The 15836-nt window shown below is 45.6% G+C and overlaps 1 protein-coding gene across 2 annotated transcripts; it reads left to right on the top strand.

Annotated features, from left to right (window-relative positions):
- Positions 1–1025: 1025 nt before the first annotated feature.
- Positions 1026–11312, top strand: heg1 (heart development protein with EGF-like domains 1). Of its 2 annotated transcripts, XR_005714406.2 has the most exons (15): positions 1026–1529; positions 4737–5853; positions 6395–6891; positions 7151–7264; positions 7422–7544; positions 7652–7761; positions 7876–7931; positions 8228–8388; positions 8766–8900; positions 9137–9179; positions 9259–9296; positions 9451–9538; positions 9805–9982; positions 10118–10679; positions 10877–11312. XR_005714406.2 is itself a non-coding variant. In XM_040201651.2 (14 exons), exons 1-14 carry the CDS (start codon positions 1271–1273, stop codon positions 10259–10261), a joined length of 3063 nt encoding a protein of 1020 aa, XP_040057585.2. In that variant the 5' UTR covers positions 1026–1270; the 3' UTR covers positions 10262–11312. The 2 variants fall into 2 exon arrangements, 1 of the variants encoding a protein (XP_040057585.2); XM_040201651.2 differs by having other exon boundaries at positions 10118–11312.
- Positions 11313–15836: the final 4524 nt, after the last annotated feature.

The raw sequence follows: 15836 nt of genomic DNA, 5'->3' as shown, positions 1-15836 counted from the left end.
TTTAAAGGAAAAGGGTCTGCAGATTGGATCCAAGTCTCACATTGAGTTAAATCTGAACTAAAACAGGTTGTTAATGTTTAAATACATCATTCAAAATCAACCGTCCCTCTGTGTATCAAAAATCATAGCCAGCATCATGTTTCCCCGCCGCTTCTTAGCAACATAATCTCTGATTAAGAATGAAAACGAGCGTTTGATCGGCTCACACTTCAGTTACATCAGCAGTCGATCAATATCTTTTTTGTTTTTTTCTTGAATGCATGGAGATGACAGATGAGGTCGTGCTATTTCAGTGTCGGGCTTGTTTTGCTCGGTTAAGAAGAGTCACTGTTACAGCAGCAGAGAAAGCAAAGCTGTGAAAACCACTTCCTCTAAGGATGTTATCAACAGGCACATATGCAGGCCAAAAGGTACACGCACGTTTTCCCTTGCCATTATTTGACATTATAGTTCACTCTGCATCCAGAGTGTTAATCTTTTATATGACTTTTATATTCATGGGCAGGGCTTGCAATGTGGAAATAGTGTTTTGGATTAGGCCAGAAGGACAACAGTTATTTGTACTTTCCGCTTCAATAAATATTAATATTCCAGTAATGTTAAATGCACTAAATATACTTTCACCATCAACTGCACTAATTAAATCAGTCCATTGTAAAACTGAATATTCAGCATTACGAGAGACTGAAAGGGGTCCAAAGGAGAAATTATTTACACAATTACATTATTTTTATATGGCTTGGAGAATCAAAACAATGGCTTAAAAATGTATTGATTGTCATAAAAAAGAGGTAGCGTGTCATTATTATTGTTATATGACTTGACGTATTGATTGTATGACTTTGTTGTTCGGGTTTCTATCAGATCTTACAGCCTCCCGGGGCTGAAGTGGAACATTCCGACAACACCTGAAGGCAGCAAAAATGCATCCCCAGTCTATGGGTTGAATAAAAACACTATTTAGTGATATCGTGTGTGTGTGTGTGTGTGTGTGTGCGTGTGTCTGTGTGCGCGTGCGCGCAGGAGGAGGAGCCCTGGCTCCTTGGCCTCTAATAACAGGCTGCTGCTGCCTCGGCTCTGTTATCTTCCGTTCCCCGCCGCCCGAGCAGCGGATCTCCTCCTCCTCCGGACCTGCTGCAGGAGTTATTTAATTCTCATGAAAGTTCCCCAGTAGCCCGCAGCGCTCCCCCCATGGTGTCCCCCGGAGACTCCCCGGCCTGCACTCGACTTTACGCAAACTATCGGCCACCGTGCGGCCGTCTTGGAAATCATGGAAACGTGGTCGTTGCCTCGGCTCCTGTGCGCGTCTCTGTCGGTCCTCCTGCTCGGTCTGCCGGGGCCCCTCTGGGCAGGGACCCCCGCCGCCAACGGCACGGATCCGGTGACCGCGGGATTCTATTATTCCACCGCCGGGGGTGAACTCGGTGGCGCGGCCGGCGGCGAGACGTCAACCTCGCACTCCACGGAGAGTCTCTCGGCATCGCAGAGGAACATCCTGCTGACGCGCAGCGCCGCCGGGGGCCGCGCGGGTAAGACCCCCGTCTCAACAGCTCAGTTTGCTCAGTGTGCCACATTAGTCCCGCTCAGCTTCCACGCAGAGCCACTGCTCCACATGTAGGTTTTCTTTATTTCAAACGCATTGGATGAATCAAAAGGCAACTTTCCCTTTTTACCGCACACTGTCCAACTGGTCATGAAACTGTGTAGTTTGTGTCAGTAGAAAGGTGTAACTAATACATATTTATGTTCATTATTTTAGCCAATGATTGATTTAGATTTATTTAAACAGCTTTGTTTGTGCAATAAACATTTTAGAACCCCAAATGTAAACTTATGTTTAAAAACTGAGAACAACAGAAAATATGTCCGATTGAGAAGCCAAACATTCTTCCCTTTTCTGAAATGAACCCATCTAACACTTATAACATCAATTCACTAAAATTCACTTTCTGTCGCCAAGCAAATTGTTTCTTTGTTTATTTTTTGCAACTAGATGCAACTGGGATCTTTGTAATATAAACCCTTCCGCCACGTTAAGACATTTCTAAAGAACTGACAGCAGACTTGGACGTATCTGACCCGCTCACTTGCATACATGGGGGTCACCAGTTCACCCTAACCCATTCACTTTCCTCCATCGATCCAATGAACACGGACCTTCTCAAGAACAACTCATCATCCATCTCCCCTGAAGAGCATCTTCTCTTCTTCTGAGACCTTTGCTTCCTTCCCTTTGTCTCCTTTGGTCCAAAGCATCTTGTCACATGTGACCACTTCGGAGCTCAATCCGTGTTCCTCACGTCTGAAAACGGAGACGCGGTTAACAATTTCTTAGACGTAGCAATGCAAAATATAAATGAATGAATGATTGAAAATTATTTTCAATATAAGAATGCAAACAAAAAGGTCGGTGCCTCGTGATACAGACACCTCATGAACGAGGGCCATCAACCCGCTTTGTGTTACAGTTATGCATTTATACTTTTCCTCTTTGAACAGACTCTTTACTACCTTGTTATATAACGCAACTACGCTCTTATTTTTGAAATACTACAATTAATTTACACAAATACAATTCTGCTAACAATGAACATGGAATACGGCTGTTGTAATGAAAACCGTTGCTGTTTATTTCTCTCTTTGATGCTGTATTTGATAGATTTTAGTGACACATGAAAGTGTAACCACTGCGTCAATTAATGTGATTCTCCTCAAGAAGTATTGTGCCTCCAAGTTAACTGTAATCTCTGTGATAACTTCGGATCACACTTATGATTCGTGAGTTTTCTTCTTGGTTTCGGTCATGATCGATCCTCCTCCCTCTGATTTCACCCAGATTCACCTGCTCCCGTCATCTGGTGACGAACGCACCTCAATATTCAGTCACTGAATATCACAAAATTCTGCTGCAGCAAATTGCATATTTGATCAGCAGGCAATAAAACATCCACCATGTCTGTATTCACCCCCCCTCCTACCGCCCATCCTCACTAATAAAATAACACTTCGGCATTTGCTTGGATGAATACGGGAGCTTCTGGTGTGAATCACAGATGTGTAGAGTCGACGTTGCGGCTCTGTTACTGGCGGGGGGAGACGCACCCCCGGGGGATCGGGTCGGGTGTCCCTCCGCTCGTTGGCTCGTTGGCTTTTGTTGCCCGGACTTCATCCAGAGAGAAATAATGAGAGAGACACATGCAGAGGAAGTGAGAGGGGGAGAGAAATAGAGTCCAGCAGTGGCCCAGTTCTCCTCACACACTCTCCCAGCGGACGGGCTGTTCTGCCGTTGAACTTTCCCCTCCATTGGTCTTTGGTTGCCTTCGGGTCAGAAAATACCCTTTTCTCTCAAAAACACTTTCAGCCTTCCATTCGACTCTCCAGCTATGTGGTTTACTTTTAAGTAACATGTAGCGACAGATAATTATCCCCTCAGTTCTGTGATGCTCTGTAGCATCTCGGTGCTCAGCCTCCGTTCACTCCTCTTATGGTGCTTCTGTCCAGCTGCAGCACACAACCTGCACACCGCTGTAAAACAAAGTAAGCTATGGAGGGTAAAATGGGAGAGAATATTGGACGTGTTGATGTCTATATGAATGCTGATCGAACATGCTTACATGTCAACATAAAGCAGATAATATGTCGATGTTGTGATGACGGCTTGCTCTGCTGCTGGAAGGCAGCTGCAAAGCAATCAGCCCGTATGAGGAATATTCACCGTTTTGGAATCCAAACTAAGCTTTATTTACATTACATTACATTACGTGTCATTTAGCAGACGCTTTTATCCAAAGCGACTTACATTACACTTTAAACCCACGGCTTTTTTTTCACATTTTTGCCCGGGGAGCAATTAGGGGTTAGGTGTCTTGCTCAGGGACACTTCGACATGGAACAAGGGGCAGCCTGGAATCGAACCACCAACCTTGTGCTTCCCAGCACACCTTCTCTAACCCCTGCACCACGACGACCCGTATTTACCCGTGACGGTGGCCTTTAGGGACTTTAAGATTTCACAACAATTCTTTGTATCAGGTTAAAAAAACCACAACAACAACTCCTCTGACACCGGAGACACTCCCACACCCACGGTGACAGTTTTTCTGCCGCTGCTCGCTCAGCTTTAGGAAGGAAACGCACGTTTCCCAGGGGAGGCCGTCACAGCCGCATTTAGTTCTTCAGGCCCCCTAAGCCGACGAGCCGGGGCAGCCGGTTGTTCTCTGCCCACAATGCATCTCTCCTCTGCTGCGAGCGACGCTCCTTGTGACAGCATCTACCCCCCCCCCCCTCTCCCTCCTTTGGGGGGGGTCTTGTTGAAGCCAGATGCAGCCTGGTGAGCAGCCTCTGGTGGTCTCGGCTGGAAGTGAGCCACAACGTGCACGGAAACATTTAGACCGTGCATGTTATCATTTAGGAGTCATTTAGTTTGAGGAGCTTTGTGTCGGGCATAAACTTTAATGTTAAAAAAAAAGCAAACTATTACATCTGAGACGTGTTGGCACTCTGTAGACTTTAAAAATGTCGTATAATCGATTAATCAACTACTTTGTGCTGGAAATTGCTCTTAATTACTTAAATATGGAGGATTAATTATTTCTTTGTATACATATAAACACAATGTGCATCTTTTCACCTTTTGCCATTGAAATATATAAAAGAAGTCGAGATGAGAACAACGTTTTCAGTGTGTCGTTACCGCTCGATAATGTTATTTCTTTTCTTTTTTTTTCTCCCCACAGCCACAGAACAGCCACAAACCTTCACAGAAACAAGCAGCCGGTCCCGAGAGGACATTATTCATTCTACCGAACCACTCGCCTCCACCCTGGTTGTAGCCACGACGGAGACCAGCAGCAGCAGGAGGGGCTGGGGGGACGTCTCCGTCACAGACCAGGCGTCCGGCGCCTCTCCGGCTGTGTCCCAGGAGGCGAGTCCCCGGGTGTCGACGGCGAAGGAGGACCGACTCCCCCGGGACAGCTCGGACACCATCCTCCAACCAGGGGAAGCCTCCGCCGGCGCCCAGCCGCCACACACCGACCGCGCGTACACCTCCACCGCCATCAGCCGCGCTGGGGAGAGGACGCTGCTGTCCGTCACCTCCTCCTCCTCCTCCTCCTCCTCCTCCTCCTCCTCCTCCTCCTCCTTCTTCTCCCCCTCCAGCAACGGCACATCCTCCGCCTCGACGCAGGACTCCAGCTCCCGTCGGCCCCCCTCCACCTGGGGGGTTTCTGCTGGGGCCACAGACACTGAGGACTACACCCACAGCGCCCCGTCCACCAGGACCAACAGTCAGGACACGACGGACCAGCACATGACCCGCTCCTCTCACGGGCTGTATCCCGAGACGGGGAGCGCGGGGGGGTCAGGAGGAACCCAAAGTCTAACCGGGCAACTCAACGCCACCCGTCGCCATGTCACCTCGACGCCAGCGGAGACGTCCGACTGGCCGCCGCCGCCGCCGCCCCCCCTCGGAGTGACCGAGCCCGGCGCCGATCCGTCGGAACGGTCGGCCGCCTCATCCGCTCCCACCCTTAGTTCTTCAAGCCTCCCTCCCGCCTCCCTCCCGCCTCCCGCCCCGGGGCCCACCGACCCCCCAGGGACGGAGCAGGAGTCGGACTTCGGCGTCTCGACCTCCCCCGAGCCCTCCACCGCCGCTCACAGATCCAGCCCTCGGGTCCAGGAGGGTACCGAGGGGGTTTCATCCCAGACCAGGGAGGGCAGCGGGGGCTCGGGCCTGACCGCCGCGCCGGCAACCGTCAGCAGCGCTACGTCTGGGGCAGGCGAGACTCCGACGGACGCGCCGGCGCTGGTTTCTGAGGTCTCCGTCACCCCCACACCTGTCGGTGTGACAGACAGGTACGTTCTTACTAATTCAACAGGTTATTATTTAGCTCAGCGGTTCCCAAACTCAGGAATGCCGCGGCCCGATTTGAAATCTCAAAATCTTTTGCGGCCCACTCAAACCTTTAATCACAACTCTGATCAAAACATAAACGAGGGATTATTAAGTGACCTTAACCAATGAATTTAACCAATTAAAAATGTATTAACCGACAATGTATGTTTTGTATACCATTTTCTCATATACATATTTACTTTAATACTACAAGAGGGCGCCCCATTTGACATATTTATATATTAATTTCAAACTTTTCAAAATTGAAAATTAAAAATATTTTATTTATTTATTGTAAATGACCTCTCGCGGCCCACCAGTGGGAATCGCTGATTTAGATAATAGATTAATATTGGTGATGTTTTAACATCGCACATTCGGCTCTATTAGCGTCAAAAAGAGAGTTTGACTTAGGATGTCCGTCCTGAAAGCTGCTCTTCTTAGTATTATTATCAGAGATCTGTAAGACATTTCATTAATTTTTTTTTGTCTTTGGAACAGATCACAGATGACGGAGGAAGACACTTTCAAAGCCGCTGCGTCCACCATCGTCCCCACCACCCCTCCCCTTACACCCGCAACCCCGTCCTCCATATTTAGCAGCTCCGCCAGCGGCTCTACCCCGGGGTCACCTACAGAGGCCCCGACCGCCCGCACCACATCCTCCAGTACATCCTCCACCACATCCTCCACCACATCCTCCACCCCGGCCCTCCTGACCTCCGCGACGCGGCCGACTCCCAGTGCGTCGACCCAGCAGGACTCAACTCAGGAGCCCTCGACCCGGATGGCCAATCCCACCCAGCGGGCGGCAACGAGCACGGGCACACCGGGATTCGCCACCACTCTCGGCCGGCACGTCGCCGCAACCTCCACCTCCACCCGCGGCGCCCCAACCGAGGGAACAGCGCCTGCGCAGACCACGGGGAGACAGGCGGCCAGAAGGAGCACAGAGGCCGCGGGGACGACGTCACCCACCGCGGCGCCGACGCCCCCGAGTCAGTGCTTTACGATCTTTCTTCATTTTAAGGGACACTCATTGAAGTCATAAATTTTAATGTTTAATGACGCTGCCAGATCTCAGGTCGTTCAATACATGAGGAGGAGCTAAACTTATAAGCTCAATCATTACAGGCTTAGTCAAATGCTGGTTTCCTCATTCTGGTCCTCAGGAGAATTTTCAGCCAACCATAATTTAATGGTTGGCTGGATTTAATGTTTTATGGTAAATAGTCATGCGTCTTCTCTGAACGTCAGGCAACCCATGCGTGTCGAACCCCTGCGTGAACGGAGGGATGTGTGTGAGCTCTAAAGGGCATCGATTCATCTGCCACTGTCAGCAGGCATGGGCAGGGCCGACCTGCAACCAGGGTGAGTTTGACAACGACATTGTCAGCATGAATGCAAATTCAAATTTCAAATGTTTCTTCCCCCCGTAGCACTGAGGATTAAGACGAGTAGTCAGTGTGAGCTCTCGGTGAAGGCCCGTATAGAAATGTTATTGTAACACCAGCATGTGCTTGTCCAGATGTGGATGAGTGTAAGAGGGACCCCTGCCCCGCCGGCTCCCGGTGTGTCAACACACGAGGTTCCTTTAGCTGCGAATGTCCGGTCGGGTTCGACCTGGAGGATGGACGCACATGCACTAGAGGTAAAAAAAAAAAAAAGTGATGACAGGAATAAACAAACGTAAAATTGGTCATGAAGTGTTTTCACCAAAAGGCCGTCTCTTTGCGTCTGTATCTTTTCCCTCCACAGCGAAGGCGTTCCTGGGAACATTCAGCGTCAACAGGCTGCCACATGACCCTGTTATCAAGAGTTTCAAGAGCGAGACCATGCATGAGATCCAGAGAGAGATCATCCAGCTGGTGAGAGGAGGAGAAGTCCACAGCACTGCAGCGCCGCTGCTTCATTCCTAAATTGGGCTCATGTGTGTAATGTCTCCCGGGCGCTCAACACTCTCTCCCTGTCTCCCACCTCAGCTCAATGCTTCGTTGTCAGTCCTCCGAGGATACAGCCGCTCAACGCTGAGTAAGAAGTGAGTCCTCGCCATCACCAACGCACTGCTGTGGTTTATTCTGTAGCACTATTGGGCATCCCGGGAAAGGGATCCCTCCTCTGTCGCTCTCCCGAAAGTTCCTTCCCTTTTTTCCCCCATTTAAAATGAGAGTTTCTCATGTTCTGATGCTGCAGGTTCCCTGTGAGGCAACTTTTTTGAGAAGTAAATCGAAATGTTATCGTTCTCTATTTTGTTGTCATGCATATCAAAATCTTTGAAACAAAATGATGCAACGCGGTCAGCCTCTGTACTGACCTCCGCTCTCTTTCCCGCAGAGGAGAGGACGGCGTTCGTATCTCAGCTGTCAACATGTTTTCCATTACCGCCGATGTGACGGGCGCCGAGGTCTACAACAGCATCCAGATGTCTCTCAGCAACTGCAGCTCCTCATTGGCTCACTGCCGGATGGTCCTGCACCACCAGCTCAGTTACCACGGTAATAGGGCATAAAAGCAAGCCACCGTAATCATCAGGTTTACATTTTTAATAAAGCTCTGAACTACTTAAAAGGGGATTGAGGGCACACTACCAAATGTAGCTGAGAAGGTGTTTACAGCCACTAGAGGACACCGTTTAGCCTTCAGCATCCAGTTGCTATATTTCACAACTGCTGCAGAGAATCTTCAAATGAGAGCAAAGTACAAGAACAGCATTCCGTACCTAAATAACATCACTGTGAGCTCACACACACACACACACACACACACACACACACACACACACACACAGGAGCAATTAATCATGATGGTTGTCGTGAACCAGAAGTTTCAGTTAAATGAAATAAGGACTAAGTGTGTCCACGCTGTGTTCCAGTGGAAAGTCTGTGTGTCGCCCAGAGGACTCAGTGTGATACGGAGCGCTCCACCTGCACGGACAACAGCGGCACGGCCAACTGCCAGTGTCTCCAAGGTTACTACAAGCACAACCCCGACGACCTGTCCTGCTTAGGTGAGCCGAGCGTGCGCTTCGCTGCAGGCTGTGAGGGCAGGTTTTGCTAAATAGCAGAGTGCATATTATAATAAGATGGAAATAACCACATGGAGTGTTAAAGTAAAGAAAACAAACAAAATCGCATAAATATGTTATTGAAAATTCATTTAAACTAAGACCAACACATAGCAGAAAAGCAATAATGCAGCAAACTGTGTAATTGGACTCTTTCTTAAAAAAGCGTCTTGTTTCAGATTGTGGAGATGGCTACAAGCTGGAAAATGGAACCTGTCATCCGTAAGTTCAATTCGATTTCTTTTTTTTTGGAGTGTCTTTATTGCACATTCTCACTGCAAACAATGTTTCTACCTTCCAGTTGCGTGTTTGGATTTGGAGGATTTAACTGTGGAAACTGTAAGTGGCCTGAAAAATCCGGCATTTCACACTAAACCTTTTAGCTTCAATTGGAGATATTTCATCTGAACTGAAAACGTGCAATGTGCTCTCATTATCTTTACGTTGTTTTTTTCAAGTGCAACATTTAATATCTTATTTTTTGACATTTCAGTTTACAAGCTGATCGCAATCGTGGTGTCGCCTGCGGGAGGCGCTCTGCTCCTCATCCTCGTCATCGCTCTCATTGTCACCTGTTGCAAGTAAGACTTGTGTTACCTCTTAGTACGCAGTGGCCTTCATTGTTAAGCCTTAAACTGACATTGTCTCGATACCAGTGCAGTAATCTGCCACTGAAATCTGTGACTGCAAACCAGGAATTAAAGATCACAAAACAAGTGCAATTATTGAATATTTAGCGACTCAAAGTATCGGTTCATCCAGAGAACCAGAAGGACCGTTTCTTCACCATCGATGGTTTGGTGAATTGAAGTTTTAACCATCATAAAAAAATGTTTTGATCTCAAAGGAAAGACAAGAACGACATCAACAAGATCATCTTTAAAAGTGGAGACCTTCAGATGTCCCCATACGCGGACTTCCCCAAAAATAACCGCATATCCACGGAGTGGGGCAGGGAGACCATCGAGATGCAAGAGAGCGGCAGCACCAAGAACCTGCTGCAGATGACTGACATTTACTACTCTGTGAGGAGACATGCAACACAACTCCTGCTTCACTTTCAGTTCGAGCTGAAGTTACTGGACGATGTTTGGCACGTCTCACACGTTTTCTATCTCTCTCTGTCTGTCTCTCTCTCTCTGTTTGCTCGTTTTCCTCAGCCTGCGCTGCGTAACTCGGACCTGGACAGGAACGGCCTGTATCCGTTCGCGGGTCTGCCGGGTTCCCGCCACTCGTGCATCTACCCGGCCCAGTGGAACCCCTCCTTCATCAGCGACGATTCACGGAGACGGGACTACTTCTGACCGCCGCAGAACACACAGGCAACGCAGGAGAACGTCTCACACTGTAAAACGTGACGCGATGGTTTTTCCGTCACAGCGAGAGCGCGTCTGCGGGGTCGCACACTAACTATGTAAAATGCAGGCGTCTCTGTGTGCGTGTGCAAAATGTTGCCTGAAGAGCGTCAGCGTGTGCCCATTTCAGTGTTTTTGCATGATTTAGCTCATTTAACTCCCACGTTACATTGCTGCTGTTTTGTTAAAGGCGGTAATGTGTTCTTCCTGCCTCACAGAGCGGCTGCCGTGAGATAAAAAACAACAACAATTTGCAGGCGCTGGAAACGTGCTCGAGGTAGATATCATCCGTGAGAGCGGACAATAATATCTTTGTTGCCGCCTGGTGACACGACAGAGATCGGAGCAGAATGATTAATCAAAGCAGGTATGGGGCTCGCTGCGCTCACCGGCAGGAATGTCAAAAGAAAACCAACAGATTAAAACAAACACAAATAAAATGTAAAGTGTATGTGAGGTTTAGCAAATGGAACATGCAAAAACATTGATATGGACCTTCAAGTGCTGAAATATGAGTATGTGTGCGCAACTGCTGTGATTTAAAAGAATTGCGTTTCTTTTTAGATAATGAAAGACTTACGTTTCGGTGAAATAAGGCGATAACAAACCACTGATGGATGCACAAAAGTTCTGCTCGATGGAAACTGATGAACAACTTTGAATTCTGAAGCCAACATGTATTTGTTCCCTCTTGGTCCATGACAAGTATCATTATGGACGCCTCGTGTACACACTGACCAGATGAGCGTGTTTGTGTGTGCTTGTGTGTGTCTGTGTGTTTGAGAGAGTGCGTTGTTGTTTATGAGGTTTGTGTGTATGTGAGTAATTAACTACCAGAAGGATTTTAACTGTCATTGACTGTAACGAATGTATTATAGTCTGTATCATGATTAGTTTGCTATTTCTGACATGGAGTATTATTTTTATGTATGTTTATGTCATCTATTGTTTCTGGCGTTTTAGTCAGATGTGCTTATTTAAATAAACATTTTGCACAGCAGCTTTTCTCACACTTCATTCTATTTTTTTCTTCTTCATTTTTTCCATTTTATTTGAACAATATTTAGCATTATTTAACAGTTTGATTTTGAATGTTTATCGTTAAAATAGATTGAAAGTGGTTTGCGCCAAATAATGGTTGAATGAATGGAACAAAATGTAGAAAGAAAGTGTTTTTAGAGCTCAATGCATACTGGTGAATTTAAATAAGATTATTGTGGCCTCGAAGGCTTCAATTCTGACCATTCTTGTATATTTTATATTACATTTTATTATTTTATTTGATCTGGCTTCTGTGCACTAAAAGTACAATACTAAACATTTATATTATCCCCATAGGCATCTGTGCATGGCAAATAATCATGAAGGAGACCCTGATATGGAAACAGCGGTTTAAGTGAAGACGCACGTGCACATCTCCAGTAATGCACGGAGGAGTCAGGTGCTCCCAGAACTGATAATCAAAAGTTCTTTTCATGGGCTTAGTTGGGGGTTTGCTGTCTTGTCTTGATTTAAGAGTTAGGTAAGAAGCAGGCAGACACGAGTCTGACAGGATGGGGAGTCAGTTTATGTCCTGGCTGAGGAATGCAAGGTCTGCGGGTCAACTAGAAGATTTACCAGCCAAGGGGGGTTAGAGACACACCAACACTATTCGGCGACTAGGGGCGACTGTGGGTGAGTGGGGAGCACGGTCGTCCTCCAATCAGAGGGTTGTGGGTTCGATCCCAGGCCCGGCTAACCTGCATGTCGTTGTGTCCTTGGGCAAGACACTTAACCCAACATTGCTCCTGTAGCTGCGACTACAGTGTATGAATGGTAGTTACTGATGGCAGGTGTCACTGTGTGTGGTTCTCCTGTCATCAGTGTATGAATGGGTGAATGATGTCATGTAGTGTTAAAGCGCTTTGAGTGGTTGGAAGACTAGAAAAGCGCTATACAAGTACAGTCCATTTACCATTTACTATTCAACATACACACTCTGTTTACGATGTTTACGTTAAGTCAGGAGTCTGGACATTGGATGTGACCGGATCTTAGATGCGGGGGGTGGAAGGTCCTCCTCTACGCCAGTTTAGGGCCAATAGAAATGTTTTCTACTCTGTCCTTCAAGGGTTATAAAACATGATGTTCTTGCTGATGTTAGTTAGTTGTTCTTCCGGCCTGTGTGCTGCCTGAACCGCTCCTGCCTTTGCAAACGCAGCGCTGATACTTGACCTGTGATCTGACAAATAAATTTCCCAGAACGAGAGAAGTCATTCGGCTGAATTTTTGATAACCCCGACCAGGGTCCAAATCTTGAACACGTATTCTTACAGAACTATTTCTAACCTGTTTCCCTTTTCACATCGTCGCTGATTGTAATCCGGGAGGTTTATTGTTTCTCACAAGGATTATTAATTCCATGCTTTTTCCGTCAAATCCACCAAATCATTTTTAAAAACTGCAGAAACTGATAATTACACCTGTCGGTAAATTAAATACACATAAATGATGACTTGGATCAAATTATCATTAATGATCCTTTTTATCCTATTCATTCTTTTTACTTTAAATCATTTTGGTTCACTTCTGCATACTTGGCGGTATGGTGGTGTGGTGGTTAACACTGTCGCCTCACAGCATGAAGGTCCTGGATTTGATTCCAACCAGCAGCCTTTTTGTCTGCAGTTTGCATGTTCTCTCTGTGTCTGTGTGGGTTGTTTCCAACATACTCAATAAGCCTTTGACTAAACAACCTCCTTGAGTCCAGTGTTTGCCTAAAGTTGTCCCTTTAACTTCATATGATCCCGACAATATGTGGATACATAATCAACACATGACATTAAAATATTAAATTATGTCACAATGTAGGAAGAATAAAATGTATTAACCTACTGATTTGCATCAGATGCAAATCCCTCTGTTTGGTTACATTGCACGCAGCTGGATAGCTTTACTGGCTTCACATGTAAGCTCTCTACAAGCGAAGAAGACACCAAAACGGAAAGAACAAAGATTAAAGATGGACTTTCAAACACATGTCGCACTCAATGGGTCCCTCGTTGTTCTTAACATTGTAACTATTGCATTTTGCATTTTTTGCATGATCCGTCCACTGCACGGAGAAAAGATCAAGCAGCCTCTGAAGCTTCTCCTGTGGACTTTGATTGGCTGTACAATAACTTACATGTTGTCATGTGCTGCAGACTGCTTTTCTCAAATATCAGCTGTCAACTTCAAGATTACGTTATGTTTTTACCTGCTGATGATTGGCAGTGTTTCCACCAGCATGACCTCCTCAGTCTGGCTGAACTTCTTCTACTACAGCCAGATTGTACCTGCACACAGTGCTCTCTTCATCTGGATTAAAAAGAATGTCAAATCCATCATCTACGGCTTTTGGATCACTGAAAGGATTTACTGTCTGTTTGACTTTACATCCATGTTTTTACGCCTTACTGATTTTGATGTATCTTTAATCAGCAACAATCTCACGATGGTTGATGACATGTCTGAGAACAATTTCTATGAAGAGATGTTTTGGATTGTGTTTTACACACTGAAGGCCCACTTTGTGTTCTGTCTGTGTGTGATGGTGATGTCCAGTGGTTCTACTGTACTCTACCTGTGTGGACACATGCGTCACATGGCAGCAAACGGACAACCTGCGTCCAGTCCCAGGTTTAGGAATCAGGTGAGAGTCACCGTCACCGGCCTCCTGCAGGGAGTTCTGTATGTTGTCTCTGCTTCTTGGATTATTTACAATACTTTTCAGGATGGTAATTTATACATTGATTATACATTGGTCGATTGCACTGTGATGATCTTGTACATGTCAGCCACTTTGTTCAACCTGGGAGCTGGTCAGGCTGTATTCAGGCAGCGAGCAGAACACATCTGGCTTAGAGCAGCTCACTGCTTCAAAGCACCTCAAGTACAACAGACTGATCAAGGAGCGTGATACTGACGCTCCAGCCAGAAGACCAGGGCTCTGCTGAGAGGAATCGGACACACGCAAGAATCTACATGGATGCAAACTTCACCTGACGCTTGGAATATTGTTATAGGAGGTCAGAGCTACTTACATGTTTTGTGTAAATATGCATCTATTTATTCATGTGAATAATTTAGGTTTTTATGTCATATACTGTCAGATGATCCTTCCGCTGTAAAACATATCTATATCTTTATATATATGTAATACATTTTCATTTCTGTAATTGTTTAATTGTATTTATTCATTTGCATTAATTTGGATTTAATTAGCTTGAATCCTGTCAGAATCAGGTAATATATTCAAATTTATTATCCACATGTATATGTTCTATTAAAAACTTTAAAAAATGTTTGCCATCCTCCTTCTTCAAGCAGTTTAACAAGTTCTTTCCTTTGATAAAAAAACGTGACTTTGATTACATTCTCTTACAACCTTTAAGTGTTAATCCAACCGCATCTAAGAGAACTGCTTGGATTCTAAATACTTTCTCAACTATTGATGATACAAAAAGATCTAAAGCTGAATATCATGAGCGATAAACACATAGTTCTGTCAATGATTTTGCAATTTCATGCTGGCAGAGGTCAAAACATTGACTGATAATATGGAGGGACAACCAATCCAAAATGATACATTCAGGTTCCATCAGAAATAATCCAATATTGCAATCCAGATGTTTTCATCTTGGGAGTTTGTCAGGAGGCAATTTGTCTGGATTTAGCATGAAGACTGCAAAAGGTGAAACATCTAGCCTGGCTCTCAACAAGGTACAAACGTCCAGTTGGCAATTTAAATTTCTATTTGATTTGATCTGGCTTCTGTGAGTGTACCTGCTTTTAAAGTACAATACTAAATCTTTATATTATCCACATAAGCAACTGTGCATGGCAAATAATCATGATGTAAAAAATGATAAATACATAGTATAGGAAACATGGAGTAACGACCGTATAAATGTCTTTCTGTGGGATTTGCAGGAAAATGTTTTATTTGCATATTTACATTAGAATGTGATGCAAATACTTCCGTTTTGCTACATTGCTCACAGCTGCAGAACCTCAAATGTTTTGTCTATAACAGCACGAGAAAGGAAGGAGACCCTGATATGGAAACAGCGTTTTAAGTGAAGACACACGTGCACATCTCCAGTAATGCACAGAGGAGTCAGGTGCTCCCAGAACTATTTCTAACCTGTTTCCCTTTTCACATCGTCGCTGATTGTATTCCGGGAGGTTTATTGCTTCTGGCAAGGATTATTAATTCCATGTTTTTCCGTCAAATCCGCCAGATCATCTTAAAAAAACGTATACCTGTCGGTAAATTAAATACACATAAATGATGACTTGGATCAAGTTATCTTTATTTTTCCCCTTCATGTCCTTTTGGAGATATTGCAATGAAAAATCCACAATAAGCAGAAATTCAAAATAATGTCTGATCGTTTTTATCCTATTCATTCTTTTTACTTTAAATCATTTTGGTTCACTTCTGCATACTTGGCGGTATGGTGGTGTGGTGGTTAACACTGTCGCCTCACAGCATGAAGGT

The sequence above is a fragment of the Gasterosteus aculeatus genome, chromosome 16 (genome assembly GCF_964276395.1).
Source record: "Gasterosteus aculeatus chromosome 16, fGasAcu3.hap1.1, whole genome shotgun sequence".
In the NCBI taxonomy this organism is placed as follows: Eukaryota; Metazoa; Chordata; class Actinopteri; order Perciformes; family Gasterosteidae; genus Gasterosteus; species Gasterosteus aculeatus.
Note: the sequence above shows the minus strand (reverse complement) of the source record. Positions and strands in the feature narration are given on the sequence as shown.